We start from the raw sequence: 20,109 nt of genomic DNA on the forward strand, positions 1-20,109 counted from the left end.
TATATATAAATACATATACTTATAAAGGCAGTAAATCTTAATTGGAAATATTTAGAATATATAGTGACATTTTAGTTACCTACAATGATTTGGGTACCCCTGGACCCTTACTAGACAGAATCACAGGTGCATATATCTTTTAAGATTCTTGATGGTCTTATACAACAAAGAGTTTTCTTGCTTGCTGTGTTATAACATCTTACATATAACAACAGCTTATAGGTATGATCATTTTAAACATGAAATATACTAGTTCATTTTGTTCTTCCTATGACTATTGGAAGATTTGAGTAATTTACATATTAATTCATTTGTTTGCACATGGGGCATTGAGTTCTATGTATGTATTGAGTTACATATATCAGGGATGCTGACAGTATTTGTAATATCTATATTAATAAGCCTCTTGATCTAGAATATATGATATATAATTAAAATATCATGTTATGCAGTCTACATACAAGACTTGGATCCTTAATACAGCTTAATCAAGTGTGAGATGCCAAGGGTGGTGGTACATGCCTGTCCTAACAATGTGGGAGGTGGGAGCCAGAAAATCAGGTGTTCAGGGTTTTCCATTGCTATATAGTGAGTTCACAACCAGCCGCCAAAAGCAAAACCAAAATAACAACACAAGTGAAGGAGAGCTGTTCAGAAATGTGAGATGGCCTGAGTCCAAGGAGAAGTGAGTACTGAAGTCAGCAAAAGAGGAGTTCCCAGCGCACTGCTGCCTTCCTAACTGGAGTTGGAGCTCCTTTAAAGTTTCAGAAATACTACTGACTTACAGTGGTAAATATAGTAGGAAATCTTCAGTTTATTTGACACTAAAAGCTGCTTACTAGCAGCACTACCCTGTAAGAGCTCTATAACAGTACTGTATTATTAAATATCAAATTGAATCTTCAAATTTTATTTATTTTGAAGTATTGACAGAACTTTTATGTAATATGCAGACATAGTTTCAATATTATTTGTTGTTTAATTTTATTATGAGTAAAATATTATCAACATCTTTATAGAGGTATTTTTATGAATATATAAGTAATATATACTATATCAAAAATGGTGCTAAGCATTCAGTCCTCCTGTTTTCATTGACTAAGTAAAGCTCAGTACTTTGCTTTTTTGTTCTGTGGATTTATTTCCTGTTATCCTCTATATTCTGTGCTTGTTTCTATTTTTTAGTTTGTGTATGGTAGAAATGCTTTAAATTATGACAACATGACATTTACCTGTAGGAAAAAGTAATTTTAGTTACAATAAAATACATGTGTATGACATAAAAATAAATATAAAATATTTAACTAACATTTTTAAAAGGCATGAGAAAGTTGAGGTACTAAAGTTGTAATTTTTCTCAAGCCTAGTAGAATCTAATACATGATATCAGTTTGTTGTTGTCATCTTCAAAGGTCAAAGTTTCATTCTTTAAAAGCTATTATTCAGAAGCCAAGCATGATGGTGCAATACCTGGTAGGCAGACGTAGGAGAATTACCAAAAGTTTGAAGCGAACCTGATGTATGAAAAGAGTTCCAATCCAGCCAGAGCTACATAGTGAGGCCATTTCAAGAAAATAAAAAAAAGTAATATTCAGCATCTTTAGCACAAGCGTAAAAAGAACTCATTAATTTAGGACAACGTTTTTGAAGATAGAATATGGAAGGGTGGGGTGGGCATTTCCTGCTTTTAGGTGCAGTTCACTGCAGGAAACTATGAAGTTAGATTTCCCATAAAGTGAAATGCTCTATTATTACATAGTACAAAGCTGTTCGTGGAAATAAATGAGTAATGAGTCATCGCATGTGCCTAAATTATAGGAACAGCTTATTAATTGGATACAAAACCCTTGAATGTAGAATGACTTTCTTCATTCATGTGTACATTCATTCATAATTTCTTAGAATTCCTTAGTCTTTTAAAAAACTGTGTTTTAAACTGGTCTAAGGATAGTATCACTGAAAAGTAGTTTTTTCAAAACAGTATGAGAATAAAATTATTGGTTATTTGTCAGATGTAAATAAGCGATTTTTGTATATGTGGAGAGGAAGGAAGATACTGGGAACTGAACTCGGGGTCTTGAACATCCTAGGGAAATGCTCTGTATTTGAGCCCTCAAGCCCTTTCTTTTTACTTTTTATTTTGAGACCCAGCCTTAAAATGTTGCCCAGGCTAAACTTGAACTCACTCAGCGTCTCATTTGTGATCCTCCTGCCTAGCTTTGGGTAATTCTGCCAATGTACACGCAGAGGGCCCTCTAGAGATGACAGTTTGCTTTGGGTTCATTCTCCTCTGGTAAAATGTAGACATGAAGGGAGTAGCTAAAGAACTTGTTTTGCTAAGTTGTTGAGGCACAGATGAGTTCAGGTTGTCTTTTCGCTTTCTTTTCTTTTTTTTTTTATTGAGAAAAGGAAAAAAAAACAAGTTTCCGCCTCCTCCCAGCCTCCCATTTCCCTCCTCCTCCTCCCACCCTTCTCCCCCTCCTCCCACCCTTCTCCCCCTTCCCCCACTCCTCTCCCCCTCCCTCTCCAGTCCAAAGAGCAGTCAGGGTTCCCTGCCCTGTGGTAAGTCCTAGGTCCTCCCCCCTCCGTCCATATCTAGGAAGGTGAACATCCAAACTGGCTAGGCTCCCACAAAGCCAGCACATTAAATAGGATCAAAACCCCGCGCCATTGTCCTTGGCTTCTCATCAGCCCTCATTGTTTGCCATGTTCAGAGAGTCCAGTTTTATCCCATGCTTTTTCAGTCCCAGTCCAGCTGGCCTTGGTGCGCTCCCAATAGATCAGCTCCACTGTCTCAGTGGGTAGGTGCACCCCTCGTGGTCCCGACTTCTTTGCTCATGTTCTCCCTCCTTCTGCTCCTCATTGGGACCTTGGGAGCTCAGTCCAGTTGTCGCTTTCTTTTTTTAAGAGTCGGGCTCACTTTTTAGCCCTGACTGATCTAAAACCATTCTGTGTAGAACAGGCTGGCCTCAACCTCACAGAGATCCACCTGCCTCTGCCTCCCAAGTGCTAAGATTAAAGGTATATGCCAGCATACCTAGAAGCACTCACATCTTCTAGCTGCAGATTGTTCTGTAATTAGTCAAGATCTAGTCAGAAGTCAAAAGCATACCACCAGAATTCAAGCAGAGGTAATATAAAGATGTATTAGCTAGTCACTGGGAGAAGAATCTCTAAAAAATGCTAAGAATCGGAAGGTAAGCCAGATAAGCCCGACAGCCTGAGTTCTGCCCCTGAGACCTGCGTGGTAGAGGAGAGAACGACTCCTCCAGGTTGTCCTCTGACCTACACACACATTTTGTGACATGTGCCCCTCCCCATGTAGTAATTGTAACTTTAAAAAAATGATGTGAGAACCACCACTCTCATAAATCAAGGGGAGCACAGCCAAAAACGGACGTACTGACGCAGCCTCCTGAGCAGCTCTTATTCTGCACTAGATGGGTTTCTTGTGGCTGGAGCCACTGAGTAGAGAAGTGCACTGAGCTGTCATGGAAGGAGGCCATCTGTTGGGAAAGTGAGGCTTTCTGGGTGAGCCAGGGGCGTTACAGGGGGAGGAGCAGCTACCACTGGCACATGGTGACAGAAGAGAAGGGCCCCACCAGCACCAGGAAGATAAGCACTTCTGCAGCAGCTTCCTAGGGGTCTGCAGGCAAAGACACTGATTTTGAAGTCTAGCTCCAGTGTCACAAGGAGAATAAAGATGGCTGTTTGGGAATGACAATTCTGGTCTCTTGGCACTGCTTGCTTTTCACAGTGCACAGGTATTAGGACCAGGGAATTCTAAGATGTGTTATGCTTTCTTTACATGTTCTGCTGCAGTTTCAGTTTTCAGCCCAGTTAGGAGCCATGCAGCATTTAAAAGACCAGCTGGAGCAGCGGACACGGATGATAGAGGCAAATATTCATCGGCAACAAGAAGAGCTAAGGAAAATCCAAGAACAGCTTCAAATGGTCCATGGACAAGGGCTTCAGGTAAATTATTCTGAGCACAGAGAATCTCATTCACAGTTTGGGTTCCTAAAAATTGCCTCCTCCCACTTAAATGAAAAGTTGGATGCAAGAGGTGGATTTTTCCCAGTTCAGTACACATTTGTAGTAGGGGGCTGCTTAGACCCGAAATAATCACCCAGAAGCTATATTATTTACAACATTGTTTGCCCAATAGCTTAAGTGTATTGCTAGCTAGCATTTAGAATGAACACATTCATCTGTGTATTGCCTCATGGCTGGCTTACCAGCAAGGTTCTGGCTCGTCTGTTCCCAGTAGCTACATGGTATCTCCTCACTCTGACTCCGCCTAATATATATATATATATATATCTTTCAGCCTTATGTTCTGTTAAGCCATTGGCCAAAAGTAGCCTCTTTATTCATTAATCAATAAAAGCAATACATATATAGAAGGACTTCACACACCACACATTAGCTATCTGCTCAATTCTAGAACCTCCAAAGATACTCATTCTAAGGGCATTGCTATCAGCATCGTTGCTTTTTACACTAACAAACTTCAATTTTAGTAAGTTCAAATCCATAATTAAAAAAGTTTTACTTTGTAGAACCTTTGAGGTAGAGAGTTTATATGTTTTAGTAAAATGCCAATAGATAGGATTCCTATTACTTGAATAAGACATTATGCTTACTACTTGACTAACAGGGATGTGTAGGGAACTAGGGCTTTGCTGAAGGGAAACTAGGTAAACACTCTTCTGTGTACTGTCACGAACTTTGAGTGATGGATGGTGCAAAGCTGCCAGCAGCAGCCCTTTGACAAGCACTGAATAGCACGGTTGATTTTGTGGCTGAGAGAGAATGAATGTGTATCTTCATAGTTCATTGTTATTATTGCTAATTGCTCTTGCAAAATGTGCTAATTACTTGTTACTTGACTGTTAAACTTCATTTTGCTTGGCTTCTTTCAGTGTTCTCCTTGGTCTTTTTGTTTGTTTGTTTTTTATTTAAAAACTGTAATGCTTATTTAGTCTGGGAATGTAGTTTATTGGTAGAGTGTTTACCTAAAATTCTTGAGGCCCTGGTTTGATTCCCAGCACCCTCACAAAAAAATGTAATTAAAAAGTGTGTGTGTGTGTGTGTGTGTGTGAGAGAGAGAGAGAGAGAGAGAGAGAGAGAAAGAGAGAGAGAGAGGGAGAGAGAGAGAGAGAGAGAGAGAGAGAGAGAATGTGAGCATGTATGTACTACAGAATATATGTGGAGGTCAGAAGATAACTTTGGGGACTCTATTTTTTCCTTCCACCATGGGATCCAAACACCAAACTCAGACTACCAGGCTTGTGCAGCAAGCTGAGTCTTCCTGCCAAAGAAAGTTCACTGAAATGTAATCTTTATTTTCAAAGATGTTTTTGCAACAATCAAACTCTGGATTGAATTTTGGTTCCGTTCAACTTGCCTCTGGAAATTCTAATATCCAGCAACTTACACCTATAAATATGCAAGGCCAAGTCGTTTCTGGTAGCCAGATTCCAAGTGGAATGAATACTGGACATATGACCACAAACCAGCATGTGATACAACAGAATCTACACAGTACGTCAGCTCAGGTAACGGACCAGAATGTCTGCCTAAAGCTCTGTGTTGCATCAGCTGCTAAATTTTAATAAAAATTAGAACATACAATATTGACAACGATCACTAAAGTATTTTGTAGAAAATGTTACTGTTAAATATTTTGATATTTAAGAATTTTATGTTTTATGGACCTAGTTTAATAATTATACCAGATTCTTAAAACATGCAAACTTCCTGTATGTAAAAGTCTTTGATTTGCAAGAGCTTCTTGAATAGCAAGCATACTGAATAGAATGTTGTGGAACTGGAAATAGTTTAATCATTCTGTAGAATTATGGTAATTAATTATTGTTCATTTGTTACTATATTTGAAAAACATACTATGTGACTGTCACTGACTTGCTTTGAGCCATTAACAGACGTCTCCCGTGCATGTTTTTTACTTCCTGTTAAGATCATACTTCTTTTAAAGTATTAGCTTACTTTCCATCAAAGAATCCGGACTAAGTCAACTATTCCAAATCTGCCTTTTTTGTATTTCTCTCAGAATAATATATTTTGCTAGTCCATATCTTTCTGTCAGCCATTGTCAAATGGTGAATAGTAAAAGCATGCCGTCCTATAACTGTTAGATAATCTCTGTAAAATCTTCATTTCCAACAGAGTCAACAGAGTGTAATGAGTGGACATAGTCAGCAGACGTCTCTTCCAAGCCAGACGCCCAGCACTCTCACAGCCCCACTGTACAATACAATGGTGATCTCCCAGCCTGCGGCCGGGAGCATGGTCCAGATCCCATCCAGTATGCCCCAGAACAGTACGCAGAGTGCTACGGTAACCACGTTCACTCAGGACAGACAGATAAGGTGGTTGTCATACTTCAGTTATTATTTTCAGAGTTGTAAATTTATTGAATAAAAACAACTTGTGTGCTCAGTGCTTAAGAACACTTGCTTCTCTTCCAGAAAGACAAGTTCAGTTCCCAGCACTCCCCTTCTGCAGCCACAGCTCCTTAACTCCAGCTGCAGGGTTCTCATGACCTCTTCTGGCCTTCTGCATGCCTTCATGCATTCGGCAGACACAGGAAAAGAAAACCATAGAGACAAGAATATAAAAATATCTACATGGGCTAGTGATACAAGTCAGGAGTAGAGAAGTTGCCTGTGTGAACAGGACCCTCAGTTCAATCCTCAATATTTCACTTTTCTCCAAAACCATTAATTTCATTTTTTACCATGAAATTTTAGTTTATTGCTTACTATACCCATTTTTTAATTTTGAAGTAAATACTGTATCACTTATATTAAAGATTTAACAGAATAACATCAAAATTTATTTTTCATCCCGAGCTGGGCTGTCAGATACAGAAGCCCATTTTGTAGTCACTGTCACACAAAGCTTCAGTGGGCTCTGTCCCCATACCGCTGGGGTCGTAGTGAAGCATTAAGAGAGCAGCACTGGGGTCCCAAGCTGAATGAGCTGGCTTGTATTTTGGGGAGCCCGGGAAGAGGGAACATATTTCAATAGATATTTCCTTTCCACAGGAAATGAGACATTAATGAAAATAAGAGAATAACCAGCTCGCATATACTTGGTGTGATAAATATTTGGCAGACTTTATAGGGGAACAGATGAATTTTATGGTTGAAGTAAACAAATGAAAAGTGTGGTCAGAACTTGTTGGCCTTTGTCATAAAGAAACATGGCTTTAAAGGACTGGGGTTCAATCATTTGCACTGCAGAAATAACGCTTTTTTGGTTGTGTGGATGGTATTAGCAATAAAGCACACATCTGTAGACTTCCTGCTTTTGTGCTGTGGCTCTCTCATGTCTGCCCCAGTCGGCTACTCCCTTGTCATCAGTGCTAGCAGTGAACTTCAGCAAACGGGAAAGGCCAACAGAAGGAATACTGTCACCAGAGAATGCAAGAGACGAGAAACTAGTCAATTCTGACCATGAGTAATATTGTGTATTGATAAATTTCACTTTGATTTATCCTTTAAAATGTCACTTTTCCTTACATTTATAAAATAAAAACCTTGAGTATAATTTTCCTATAAATGTAAAATATTTTAAAGGTGATTTTATAGTAGTTGTAATTTTCTCATGAATTGTTTGCCATTGAACTCTGCTTACCATATATTTAACTCCTAAGTATCTTGCCATTTTATAAAAAGTAAACTTTTACAGATTTAAAAGTTTTAATTGATAAAATATAGACAACAAAACTTCTGTAGTAACATTTATTTATTTATTTTGGAGTTTTTTATTTTAAAAAAACTATCCTTTTTTCCTTATACATACCAATCCAAGTTCCCATTCCCTCCTCTCCTCCCATTCCGTCCACTTACCCTCACCCCACCGCCCCCCATCCACTTCACAGAGAGGGTAAGGCACATTGCTTTGGGATAGGTCAAGGCCCTCCCTATTATATCTAGGCTGAGCAAGGTATCCATCCAAAGAGAATGGGTTCCCAAAAAGCCAGTACATGCAGTAGGGATAAATCCTGGTGCCACTATCAGTGGCCCCACAGTCAGCCCCAGCCATGTGACTGTCACTTACATTCAGAGGGACTAACTAGTTTGACCTATGCTGGTTCCTTCCCTGTCTGGCTGGAGTTGGTGAGCTCCCATTAGCTCAGGTAAACTGTCTCAGTGGGTGACCCCATCATGGTCTTGACCTCTTCGCTCATATTCTCATTCCTCCTACTCTTAAACTGGACGTTGGGAGCTCAGTCCAGTGCTCTGATGCGGGTCTCTGCTTCTGTTTCCATCAGTTGCTGGATGAAGGTTCTATGGTGATATTTAAGATAGTCATCAATCTGACTACAGGGCAAGGCCTGTTTGGGCACCTTCTCCTCTGTTGCTTAGAGTATTAGCTGGGGTCATTCTTGTGGACTCCTGGGAATTTCTCTAGAGCAAGGTAGCCCCATAATGGCTCCCTCAATCAAGATATCTCTTTCCTTGCTCTCATCTTTGTCCTTCCTTCATCTCAACTATCCTGGTCCCTCAAGTTCTTCTCTCCCCCTCCCCTTCCACCCTCCTTTTTCCCCACCCCCACCCCCATGCTCCCAGTTTCGTCAGGCGATCTTGCCTATTTCAACTTTCCAGGTGGTTCTATGTATGTTTTTCTTAGGGTTCACTTTGTTACTTAGCTTCTCTAGGATCGTGAACTATAGGCACAACATCCTTTGTTTGTAGCTAGTATAAGTGAGTACATACCATATCCATCTTTTTAGGTCTGGATTACCTCACCATCCATTCACATGCATTTTGGGTTTGTTGTTATTGTTTTGAGACAGGATTTCTCTGTGTAACTCTGACTGCCCTGGATCTCCCTTTATAGACTAGGCTCACCCTGAGATCTGCCTCCCTCTGCCTCCCAGGTGCTGTGATTACAGGCATGCAGCACTGCTACCTGGCTATGTGTTAACCATTTTAAAGTGTGCTGACCTGTGGCCTTAAGTATATCCACACGTGGTTCCAGCTATCACCCTCAACCATCTTCAGAACATTTTTTATCTTTCCAAATTGAAACTCATTAAACAACTCCTTAACCTTTCTGCCTGTTGCTTTTGGCAACCACCATTCTGTTTTCTGATTATATAAATTTGACTGCCTAAAGATACTTTGTGTAAATTAATTACCCAGTAATTTATCTTTTTGTAACTTGTATTTCACCGAACAGAATATTCTCAGGGCTCATCTGTGTTTTCAGATATCAGATTCATTTTAAGGCCAAGTGTTCTTCTGTATGTTGTACACAGGTAGCATTTTCCTTACCGTTCTGCCAGTGGATCCTTGGGTTGCTTCCATACCTCAGCTGCTGTCAGTTACAGCTGTGCACAAAGCATCCTCGTGAGCTTCCTGCCTTTTGCATTCTCTGACTTAGTGCTCAGAAATGGACTTCTTTTAATTCTTTGAAGAACTGTTACAGGGTTGTCCTGTTTAGGGTTAGTTGGTTTTGTTTTTGTCAACGTGACACAAGCTAGCGTTAGTAGGAAGAAGAATCTCAATTAAGAAAACAGAATAGCTCTATCCTGTTGTCTGTAGGCAATTTCTTGAAGAATGATTAATGTGGAGGGGCCCTGCCTATGGGGCAGTGCAGTTCCCTGCAGATGGTTCTGGGCTGTATGAGGAAGCCCGTAAAGGGTGCTTCTCTGTTCTCTTAACTTCAGTTCCTCCCTCCATTGTTCCTGCCTTGGCTTCCCTCAGTGGCCTGTGACTTGGGATTTTGTAAGCCAGATAAAGCCTTTCCTCCTCATGTTGCTTTTTGGTCCTGGTGTTTTATCATAGCAATAGAAAGCAAATTAAGACAACAGTTTTCCTAGTCTGTTAATTTTTCTATAATAGTGAACTGACTGGCACACAATGGCTTTCCATCGCTATTTTATTTTCATTTCTCTAATGATTAGGTCTAGTGAGGACTTTTTTTATGTGTCTCTTGGCTATTCGTATTTTTTGGAAAAAACGTTTAACTTTTGTCCAGTTTTTAAATGTGTTGAGTGTTGTTTGATTGCAAGAGTTCTTTATATGTCTGGCTAAGCTTGATGTCATCCAATTAATTTTTTATTTAATGTTACCTACCTGTGCTTTTGGCATTGATAGTGATATTGTTGCCAAGCCCAACATCATGAAACTTGTGTGCCTTTTTTCTTAAGAGTTTTGTAGTTTATATCTTATGTTTAGATCTTTTATTCATTTTGAACTAATTTTTATATATGGCATGGCAGGTCCTTCATTATCTTGAATATGAGTATTTTTTAAAGTTGTTTTGCTGTGTCTGTTTTTGTTGTTATAATGTTTTATATTACAAACTGTGTGTGTGTGTGTATTGTTTGTTTGACTGATATCCCCCATACACCAAGAAAGAGCCCTTTAAAATTGTTTTTGGTGCTGGAGATCGACCCCAACATGCTATACAAGCAAGCACTCTGCCACTAAACTATATCCCTAGTCTCCAAAGAGAATCTCTGAAAATAGAAACTAGGAACATATGCTTTTATAAAATAAATGAATCATTTCATTGGGTATTATCTAAGATAAATATTTAGCTGACTTGAGTTATGCTTGGTCCTTTTGATGCCATTTCTTTGTTTTCTCTCACAGATTTTCTCAAGGTCAGCAACTTGTGACCAAATTAGTGACTGCTCCTGTAGCTTGTGGGGCTGTCATGGTACCAAGTACCATGCTTATGGGTCAGGTGGTGACTGCTTATCCAACCTTTGCCACACAACAGCAACAGCAGCAGCAGCAACAACAGCAGCAGCAGCAACAGCAGCAGAGCTCCCAAGAGCAGCAGCTTCCTGCAGTTCAGCAACCATCTCAGGCCCAGCTGACCCAGCCACCACAGCAGTTTTTACAGGTAAGTCTCACCATGGGGAAGTCGCCTTGAGCTGATTGCCTATTTTATAACCAAACAAGATGATAAATGAACAGCTTTGTAAAAGACCTGGAAAATCTGTAAAGGCTTTTTGTAGGATTTAAATATCTATAAAAATAGAAAGCTTGTCCTAATAGGCTATTTTATCTTTTCTTCTTCAGTCTTGGAAGGCTTTTAAAACCTTGGCTAGCCAAACTTCTAGTTATCTGGACTTCTGGCCAGAGTAAGTGGCCTACTTCCTGACCATATCAAATCACTTATTAAGCCCATTTTCTCTCTCAGGCTAGTATTTTAAGAATTTAATAAAAAAGCCCCATTTTCTTAATACCTTCAAACTACTCTTCACTGAGCAGGTACATCAAGAAGAATCCCTTTTTTAGCCTAGGAGTTACCTTAATCATCAGATAAAATTTTATTAGATTGTGATTTTGTTGTGTTTGTTGTGCCTGGCCTGGAACTCATGCAGATCTTCCTGCTTCTGCATTCTGGGATTACAGGTATGCACTACCATGCCAGATTATTAAAATTTTCTTGTAGGTGCAGTATAGTTTGTCACTAGAACTTAGGCTCTATAGTTAGGATGCCCTCAAATTGAGTAATTGCTATACCACATACACATGACCTTTGCGATAGCACTTAAACTTGTTAAACCTCATTAATGCATTGGGTGTAATAGTTTATACTTCATAACACTGTAAGGTATATAGCTAGCTGTCATTGATTATTGATGACCATGATACTGGCAAATGTGGTAAGACATTCATATTAATGACAAAACCCACCCAGATGCCATGTGGATAAACCTATCCATAGGTCCAGAAGAAAGTCCCCGTGGGTTAGGATCCTCAGCTAAGAACCAACAGAACTGGTTTCTAGACTCTAGTGTTGGGGAATCTGGTGTTTTTTCTACAAGAGGCCATCTGGGCTAGGTGGAATTCTTATTTTGGTAACATGGAATACTGAAACAGCCTTATTGCTTAAATATTTCTGAGTCACCCCCCACAGGACTTAAGTCTGAACTACTAAAATTAATAACTGGGTTAGCTATTGTTATAAATAATAAAACAAGTCTTAGGCTATTATTTAGATAATATATAAATACACACACATATATAATATACAATATTACATATAAAATCTCCAGTGAGATTTAAACAAAGCTTTAAAAAATGTGATTTGCCTTAAGGTCTAGTATTTTGAATCTATCAAAGAAGACAGGCCTTTAAAAAGGAGTGTTTGGGACCAGGGAGACAGCTCAGTAAGTGAAGGTACTATCTTCTGAGCCTGATGTTCAGTCTCAGATTTCTACATAGTGAAAGGAGAGAACTGACTCCCACAACTGTCCCATGACCCCCACATGTGAACCCTAATAGTTGCACACACAAACAGAATAAATGTTTATAAGATGAACATCCTCTTCTTCCTTGTCCCCACCGCAAACATAAGAACTTTGATAAATACATAATTTGGCTTTTCTAATGGACCTCTGTTTGAAAATGTACTTGGATTGTAGTCAGGGAAGTAAATACCATAAATCCATTTGACTTACCAAGACTTTTCTGGTAGCAAATCAAGAAGAAAAATTGTAAGTAAGGTCCTTGTCAAGTTTCGTCATCTCACGGTTTAAGTCTGTCCTTAGACTTGAGTACATAGGTTTTCTTCATACACATTTGCAAATGTTACTAGTTTCAGTTCAAGGATGTCTCAGTAAGTGTGTGCTGTCTTCCAGAAGTTGTTCACTTGAAAATTCTCCCACTGTCTCAGCTAATCCCTTTTTGTGAGCCAGGAGTCAAAACGTGACTAAAGAAACATTCTGACATGTGGATTAGTGATGGTAGGCCAGTCCCTGTTTGGGGGAGGGGGCCACATAGGACTTCAGCCTCCAGCTGTGCCCTCCTTTTTTCTATAATGTTTGTACAAACTCAGCATCATAGATACTTGTACTGAGGGTGGGAGTAGAACATCTGCAGGTGGACCAGCTCAATTTAACCAAATCTACTTACGGCCTATGCTTTTCTGACTACTCCGGTTGGGGGAGGGACGCTAGTGTGTGCAGGTGCAAATGTGTGGAGGCCAGCAGTCAGCCCTCAGGTCTTGCTCCTTAGTCTACCTTGTCTTTCTGAAACGGCCTTATAGGAACCTGGGGCTCCCTTACTAGGCTAGGTTGGCTGACCAGTGAGCCTCAGGGATCGTCCTGTCTCCACCTCACCCATACTGGGATTACAAGCACTTATGGGCAGAGCGATTTTTTTTTTAACTCTGGTCTTGTTCTTAACCAGCAGGCAGACCTATGTGCAGATGGCACTGTCTGTATGACCAGGGAGTATCCGTGTCTTATACAGACATAGCTGTGCTCCAGTTTTTCTGCCTAAATTCGGGCCTGGAGGAAATAAAATAAAAATATGCAGTTTGTCTCAAGACAGTAGTATTTTATACTATTAAATTCTCAGCACAAATTCTTTGAATTAAATTTTATTATGCTTTCAGAAAGAAGGTAAGGCTTCTGTTTGCCAAAACCAGTTTTTAGATTAGTGAACAAAATGAGAATTTAAAGTTCTTGTCCCTGTGGACAGTGGACAACGTGAATGGACAGTGTGAAGATATAAAATCATGTGCATAATCCTCCTTTTGTTTTGTAGACACCTAGGTTGCTCCATGGAAATCCTTCTGCTCAGCTCATCCTCTCTGCTGCCTTTCCTCTACAACAGAGCACCTTCCCTCCGTCGCATCACCAGCAACACCAGCCTCAGCAGCAGCAGCAGCAGCTTAGTCGGCACAGGACTGACAGTCTGAGTGACCCTCCCAAGGTCCAGCCACAGTAGCACACACACTTCCTCTCTGACACTAGAGAGGAAGGGGATGGCCAGAAAGTCACTCAGATGACATACGGTTAGAAGTTTGGCAGTTCTGTGAGGGTAGTCTTGAGTGTTCCAGTTCCTGGATTAGTTGGTAGGGAGATGCTGCCCAGTGCTACAGACGTACATTAAATACCAGCCAGTGGGGGATTGTAGGGACACAGCCAATCGGACAGTTTCTTTGCCCGGATATTTTTTTGATGGAGAAAGAGTATATTGCCAAATGTTAACAAGCTCAACTATCCTGACCTTTACTGAATCAGAAAAGCACTGACAGTGTTGGTAGCTTTAGTGGTTCTGTGCCTGGTATCAAATGTTACAGAGGACACACCACTGCCAGGGGTTTGCTTAGATCTATGAAGATAGTCCAGTAGTAAGTAGTCCCCACCCCAAACTCTCCTCCCTGCTCAGATAATGATGGATCAGTGATTCCTTTCAGAATGTTGTGCAGGTTTGAATTCTCTGTATAGATGCTCTATAGATGTGTCTGTGTCTGGATGGAGAACAAACCTTCTTTGCGCAGCATGAAAGCATTATCTGTCCCTTACAGGTATGAGTACATTTCATTAGATTTTGACACCATGTACAAACTGATAACAGCCTCCTTTTCATTTTGTTTACAACATAATAGTGTTCTAGTCACTTTTCCAGGGCACAAGTCTTTTTGTTCGTGCTTTGGCTGTGGTGTCACAGTTTGTTCAGTGAGATATAATGTGCTGCTGGGAATGGATTTTTTTTCAGGTTAAATTATTGCTACATTTCCATTTATTCAGAAATATCCCTATTTCATTATTTTAATTATGTTTGAAAATAGAATTGCACTGTTTTATTTTGGATGGTTGGTTGAGAGTTTGATCATGTATTTTGATATGTTTCATAGTTGGAATATTTATGTAAATGGTTTTCAACAAGCCTGAAAGTGATTTCAAGAATGTTTCAGTTATAAGAGTCAAATTTGCACACAGAACATTTTAGGCACTTTTTAACATTCTCAGTGGTGGGAATTTTAACTTTTAGGATTTGTTGGAATCTTTTTATTATCCTTAAAAATTTCAATGCTTCTTTTAGTCAAAATGATTCAGGGTTATTTGAGGGGGAAAAACCCATAGTGCCTTGATTTTAATTCAGGTGATAACTCACCGTCTTGAACTCATTGTCTGGTTTCAGTAGCAGTTTTGAAACCTTAGTACATTTTTAGCAGCATGTGGGTCTCAGTGTCATTCTCAAGTTCCCATGAAAACTGCTACGTCTCATGGGCCACCTGAATAGGATCACGGTTGTTAATGTGATCCCAAATTTATTTCCAAATTGTTTCTTCCTTTAAGGCTAAATAGTCCTTTAAGAATTACTGGTAAACACTTGCTCAGAGGAAGGGTAGGAATTGCCTTTAACCTTTGTCAAACCACGACTGTAACTCACATGCTTTCTAGACATGAATTAAGATTTCATCTGGCAATATCATACTCTACAGGTAATAAACTCCAACGAAGTTACATAGATTTTAAAAAGCATTTTTTTTTAGATTTTATGGTACTAATAATGAAATTTTCAATTATAGAACAAAAGAGAAATAGAAAATAGAATATAAAACATTACTGGGAAAAGGGAAGACAAGTGTGGCAAATTAGAATTGACCTTAGAAGAAAGTGTGTACCGGGTGAGGCTGCTAAGCAGAGGTTCTCAGCAGTGAAAATAACCTAACGCAGAATTCCTAGATAAGGGCTCTGGGGAACACGGAGTCAGTTATCTGTCCTCAGCTTTGTTGTCATCCTTAAGTATGTTATGTCTTTGTTTTCCTGTTTACCTGGCTGCAGTTAAGTTAGAAAGTTAGTGGTGAAAAAGAACACAACCAAAGAAAATTGGTACCTACCCTTCTGCAAAGAATCGTGGCTAGATACCAGTCAGTAACCGACATATCAGTCTTCTAGTTGACGCTCACACGGACACCCGAAGAGCGGGGAGAACACATGTATGTATATGTAAGCTTATACACACGTGATGAAATTAATGAGAAATAGAGCACCCACACTGCTTTTCTCCCCTTCCAAATTGCCTTCTTGATCTTATGCCATTCCATGTCATCTGAGTTGTGCCTCATTTACTTTTAGGCAATACCTAGTGATAAGGATTTAGCTAACAGGAGATACAATGTACTAATTATGTAATTCTTGTTGTTCTCCACAGTTTATCTTCCTGCTTCAAAGCAGTTGATAAAGGAGCACCAAGCCACTAACTTAGGTGTCCATGTGGAGCGCAGTGCTGGGCAACACTTGTCAGCACCAACTGCCTCTCAGCTCCTTAATTCTTGCTTTCCCTGATGGCAAACTGTCCCTGTCTGTATCCTACATATAGACTTCAGCATTCTGATGAAGGTTGATCTGTTCCCTGCTCTTCATTTCTATAGCCAAAGTTATTGACTGAAACCTAAATCTAAAATCTAAATTATGAAAAGATACCAAATAGAAACACTTCTCAGCTTCTTATAAAGTTTAATGTCCCCTACTCTATTTCATGGGGATTCATTTTTCTTTAAAATTTGGATTCTGGGCAGCACTTTTTAGTTAAGAAATTGTCCGGGTGCGGGTCAGATAGGTTCTCGTTGCCCTGCAGGTACCTTGCTCTGGGCTGCTTCTGCATGGAGTGTTGCTGACGGTATGGGATGAGAACAGTACAGCACAAAGCTGCTCTTGAGGCTGGCGTTAGCCCAGAGCCTAGACATTGGGAAGTACTCCTCTTTTCTTCCTTAGAGTAGTAACTATGGAGGGGCTGCATACAACTGAGCACTACAGGCCCTTCCCCAAGCTCTAGAGTGCTGAGCTCTGCTGTCGCATAGACATGGCTTAGGAATGTACTAATAAAAGAACGCCTGTGTTTTTGAATAGTTTGTGATAGAAAACTGTGCAAACTAGTGTGTGTTTGAGTTGTGTGCTGTAGTTGGCTGTTGCCTTAAAGCAGTCTCTTGAAGTTAGTTGGGAGCACTGAAGCAGTCCAGCTGTATAAAGGGCATCGTGTGGAGGGAGATGAGCCCTTGCTCAAGCCTTAGAAAGGGACCCTTAAAGTAGTAGTCTACAAAGGTAGATTCTTTTCACTTGGATATTACTGTGTGCTTAAAATGTTTCCACTACATTAAGGATTTTTTTAAAAAGTGGAACGCAGATAGCATTTTTAGTATTTTTTCTGTATGGTGATTAGTTTGTTGGTAAGCATTTGTGTAAAAAGCGTTCAAGCTTATCACCTTTCCAGTACCTGTGGTCCTGTTCTTAGTACCACAGAGTCCACATGGAAGGTATAAACACTGGATATTAATATTGCTGAGGGCATATAGCCAGGAGTAAGCTGACTGGAACTCTTCAGTGGTGGAGAAGAAACAGCACAAAGGCACTTGCCATTTTCATAGTGATTAGAGAAAGAAATCTTTTACGTTTGTCTGGATTGAGTGAACACTCTTCTAAGAGGAGCTTCTGAAGTAAATGCAAAGGAAAAGAGTTGACTATTTTTATAGCATATTTAATATATTTGTATATAACTATGAGTATAGTAGGAACCCTCCACCTGCCTCCCACTTTTCTAATCCCCCCCTTTGCCATAGCCCTAGTACAGCCTCATCCGCATGGGTAATGTGCCTATTGTCAGCCTACCTACCAAAAGATAGTGCTGCTGCTTTCTGAGACAGGTGAGACCAGACTCTCATGCCTGGGGATCCTTTATGGGAGGAATAGCACACACTTAGATCAACATACCACAGTCTAAAAGCATCATTTTGAAAGGTAATAAAGCACTTTATTGCAATTATTCATTTAGATAAAGTTTGTATCTTAGGCATTAACCATTTTTAAAGGATCCCCTAATCATCACTTAGGTGAAATTATAAATGACACATTTCTGAGAAATGTTTAGATCCAGTGAACCGTAGCAGGTTTATGGGAGTGATTTCAAGGTAGCCAAATAAACTCTGACTTTTGTTTTGAATGTGGTGGAGTCAGGAGATTGTAGATGCATAGTTCATTTAAACACTATTGTAAACCTATCTTGCCTATTGTGTGGACACCAAAAGAGACCAATGAGCCTGTTTGTTTTCAGAGGTCTAGGAAAATATGCATCTGTCTTGAGTAGATACACAGAACTAATCTATCAACGGTTGGTAGTAATATTTTAGGATACGGTAATTTCAAGAATTATTGAGTGTTTTAAATGTGCCCTGAAATGTTGGCATGTCATTTCAGCGTTCCCACTTGAGTTGCTCTTGTAATATTTTTGCACAAAAAAGACTGAGAACGACTGCTTTGGTTGAAGAAAACTATAATTTGGTCTTATTTTAATGTCTCCTGTGGAAACACTGGAGGTAAATTTTGTTGGTAGACTTACTAATTCAGGATATTTCAAACAGTGTTGAATAGCTCACCAGAAATTACGCAAAAGTATATATTTAAAAATTAAAATTCTTTTTTCCACGTGACTGTTTGCATATTTTTTCTGTTGTCATAACACTACATTCCTTGTTTTCCCGAAATAATAATACTTTGAAAGATGAGTATTTAACAATACTTTCTAAGTTGCTGGGTTTTCCCAGGAAAATGTTCTAGAGAAATAGGTTGTATTTGTATATAGTTTGTGGAGACTATTGAGACCCCATCAACACCACCAGCAAACACTGAGGTGCTGAACTAAGCGACAATCACCATAGGAAGTAGTTATAGGAGGTCTTAGAAGTGGTTGGAAGGAACTTGTTCCGAACGCAGTTCTCTGGGTTTCTTAAATAAAATGGCTATGTATTTATTTATATTTGTTTATCTACATTTGGTCTCCTGTATTTAATTTATGGTCAGTTTTGTTTTGCATCATTATCTTGCTCTTGGGTCTTATTTGGGGCAGCAGTTGTTACCCTGCCCCCAGTGACTCTCCACTGACAGAAAACTGAAACCCATTGTACATCAGGATGGCAGTGGTGGGTCAGCCTGGACATCCCTGCACTTCCTCCTGCTCTGAACTCATTTAAGAAAAAATTTTCAAAGGTAACTCCTTTCAGCTCTGCTTTATTACATTACTCCAACCTTTCTCTAGTGTCACTTGTTGCCTTCAGTGTTTCATGGGCACTTTGTATATGGGTACTTCCCCGACACAGTCAAAGGCCAGTATGACCGAAGCAAGGGCACATGTTACACGCTGCCTTTGTTTTTACCCATCTGGGTAAATGCTAGCAAAATAGTACCTTTTAATGGCTGGCATCATTATTTCCATATATTGAGTCCATACAAATAGTTACACAATGTATGCATACTGAAAACTCTTTAAAAAGTTAAAGATTATCTTTAAATTTCCATAGCCAGCACTGACTAGTAAAGCGGTGCTTGAACATGGGAGGCCTCGCTCCGTGAGGATCCTTCCTGTTCACCTGACCTGTGGGATATAGTCCTCCCATAGTACTCTCATTGTGGCTTTGGAGTCCCACAGGTAGGGTCGAACTCACAGGGACCCCTTGGAGAACAGTAGTTAAAATACAATCAGACAAACTGAGTTTAATTCTCTAAAAGATGTTTAACTCTGAGGAGAGTAAGTTGAAAATACACCATTTTTAGATACATGCTTTTAAATCAGAGAAAACTGTGACATTGCTTTAAGAAATGACATTCAAATTGTTTGTGTTTGAGTACTGGTTCAAGTTTATTGCTGACAACGGTTTTAAGAATACGACAAACCTAAAAAATAGGAAAAGCTGTTATCTTGAAGTTGACACCTTCAAGCAAAAACATTACCCTCAAAAAGTTCCTGATTAAACACTGGATGTATCAGCCAAAACAACTGGAATTTTGAAACCATTCTAAAGTTATTTTGAAATCTATTTTATTGTGGCTTCAGTTGGGGAAAGCTCTAGTATAGCACTTTTACATTCACCCTGTGTAAGGAGTGAAGCCCAAAGACAAGTTCAATTAGTGCTGTATTAAAACCAGTTAGTGCAAAAAATATATATATATATGTTTTATCTTTGTAAACTTTGTTAAATCAGTTAGTGGTTGTATAAACATGCACCAGATTCTTTGCTGTTCTCTGTGGTTCTTGCTGTGCTGTTCTTGACATTGCTGTCCTTACTGCTTGGTTCTGGGTTTAAATGAAAACAGTAGACATAGCTCATCATTTCCGGCTCTCGAGGGAGAGATACACATGGCTGCTGACCTCCAGATAAGAACACCCCCCCTCCAAGTAAACAGTTCATTGAGATAAATTCAGTTATTAGAAAAGACTGGCATTCTTTCAGGTATTACCCTTTTGCCAAAACCCTGAACTCCACAAACGATGGGTAATGAATGGTTTCAATGGTGCTATATTAGGTTCCCTGGTTTTCATA

General features: G+C 39.5%; 1 protein-coding gene across 9 annotated transcripts in view; it reads left to right on the forward strand.

Moving 5' to 3' along the window:
• Nucleotides 1-18,222, forward strand: part of Clock (clock circadian regulator) — an 82,280-nt gene extending 64,058 nt beyond the window's left edge. For all 9 annotated transcript variants that reach the window (XM_075942961.1, XM_075942962.1, XM_075942965.1 and 6 more), the window contains 5 exons: nt 3,823-3,975; nt 5,358-5,561; nt 6,193-6,395; nt 10,638-10,893; nt 13,551-18,222. In XM_075942961.1, the coding sequence (XP_075799076.1) occupies nt 3,823-3,975; nt 5,358-5,561; nt 6,193-6,395; nt 10,638-10,893; nt 13,551-13,733 (999 nt within the window). In that variant the 3' untranslated portion in view covers nt 13,734-18,222. The remainder of the gene's footprint in view (nt 1-3,822; nt 3,976-5,357; nt 5,562-6,192; nt 6,396-10,637; nt 10,894-13,550) is intronic.
• The last annotated feature ends 1,887 nt before the right edge of the window (nt 18,223-20,109 follow it).

This window comes from Microtus pennsylvanicus, chromosome 12 (assembly GCF_037038515.1).
Source record: "Microtus pennsylvanicus isolate mMicPen1 chromosome 12, mMicPen1.hap1, whole genome shotgun sequence".
NCBI classification, from domain to species: Eukaryota; Metazoa; Chordata; class Mammalia; order Rodentia; family Cricetidae; genus Microtus; species Microtus pennsylvanicus.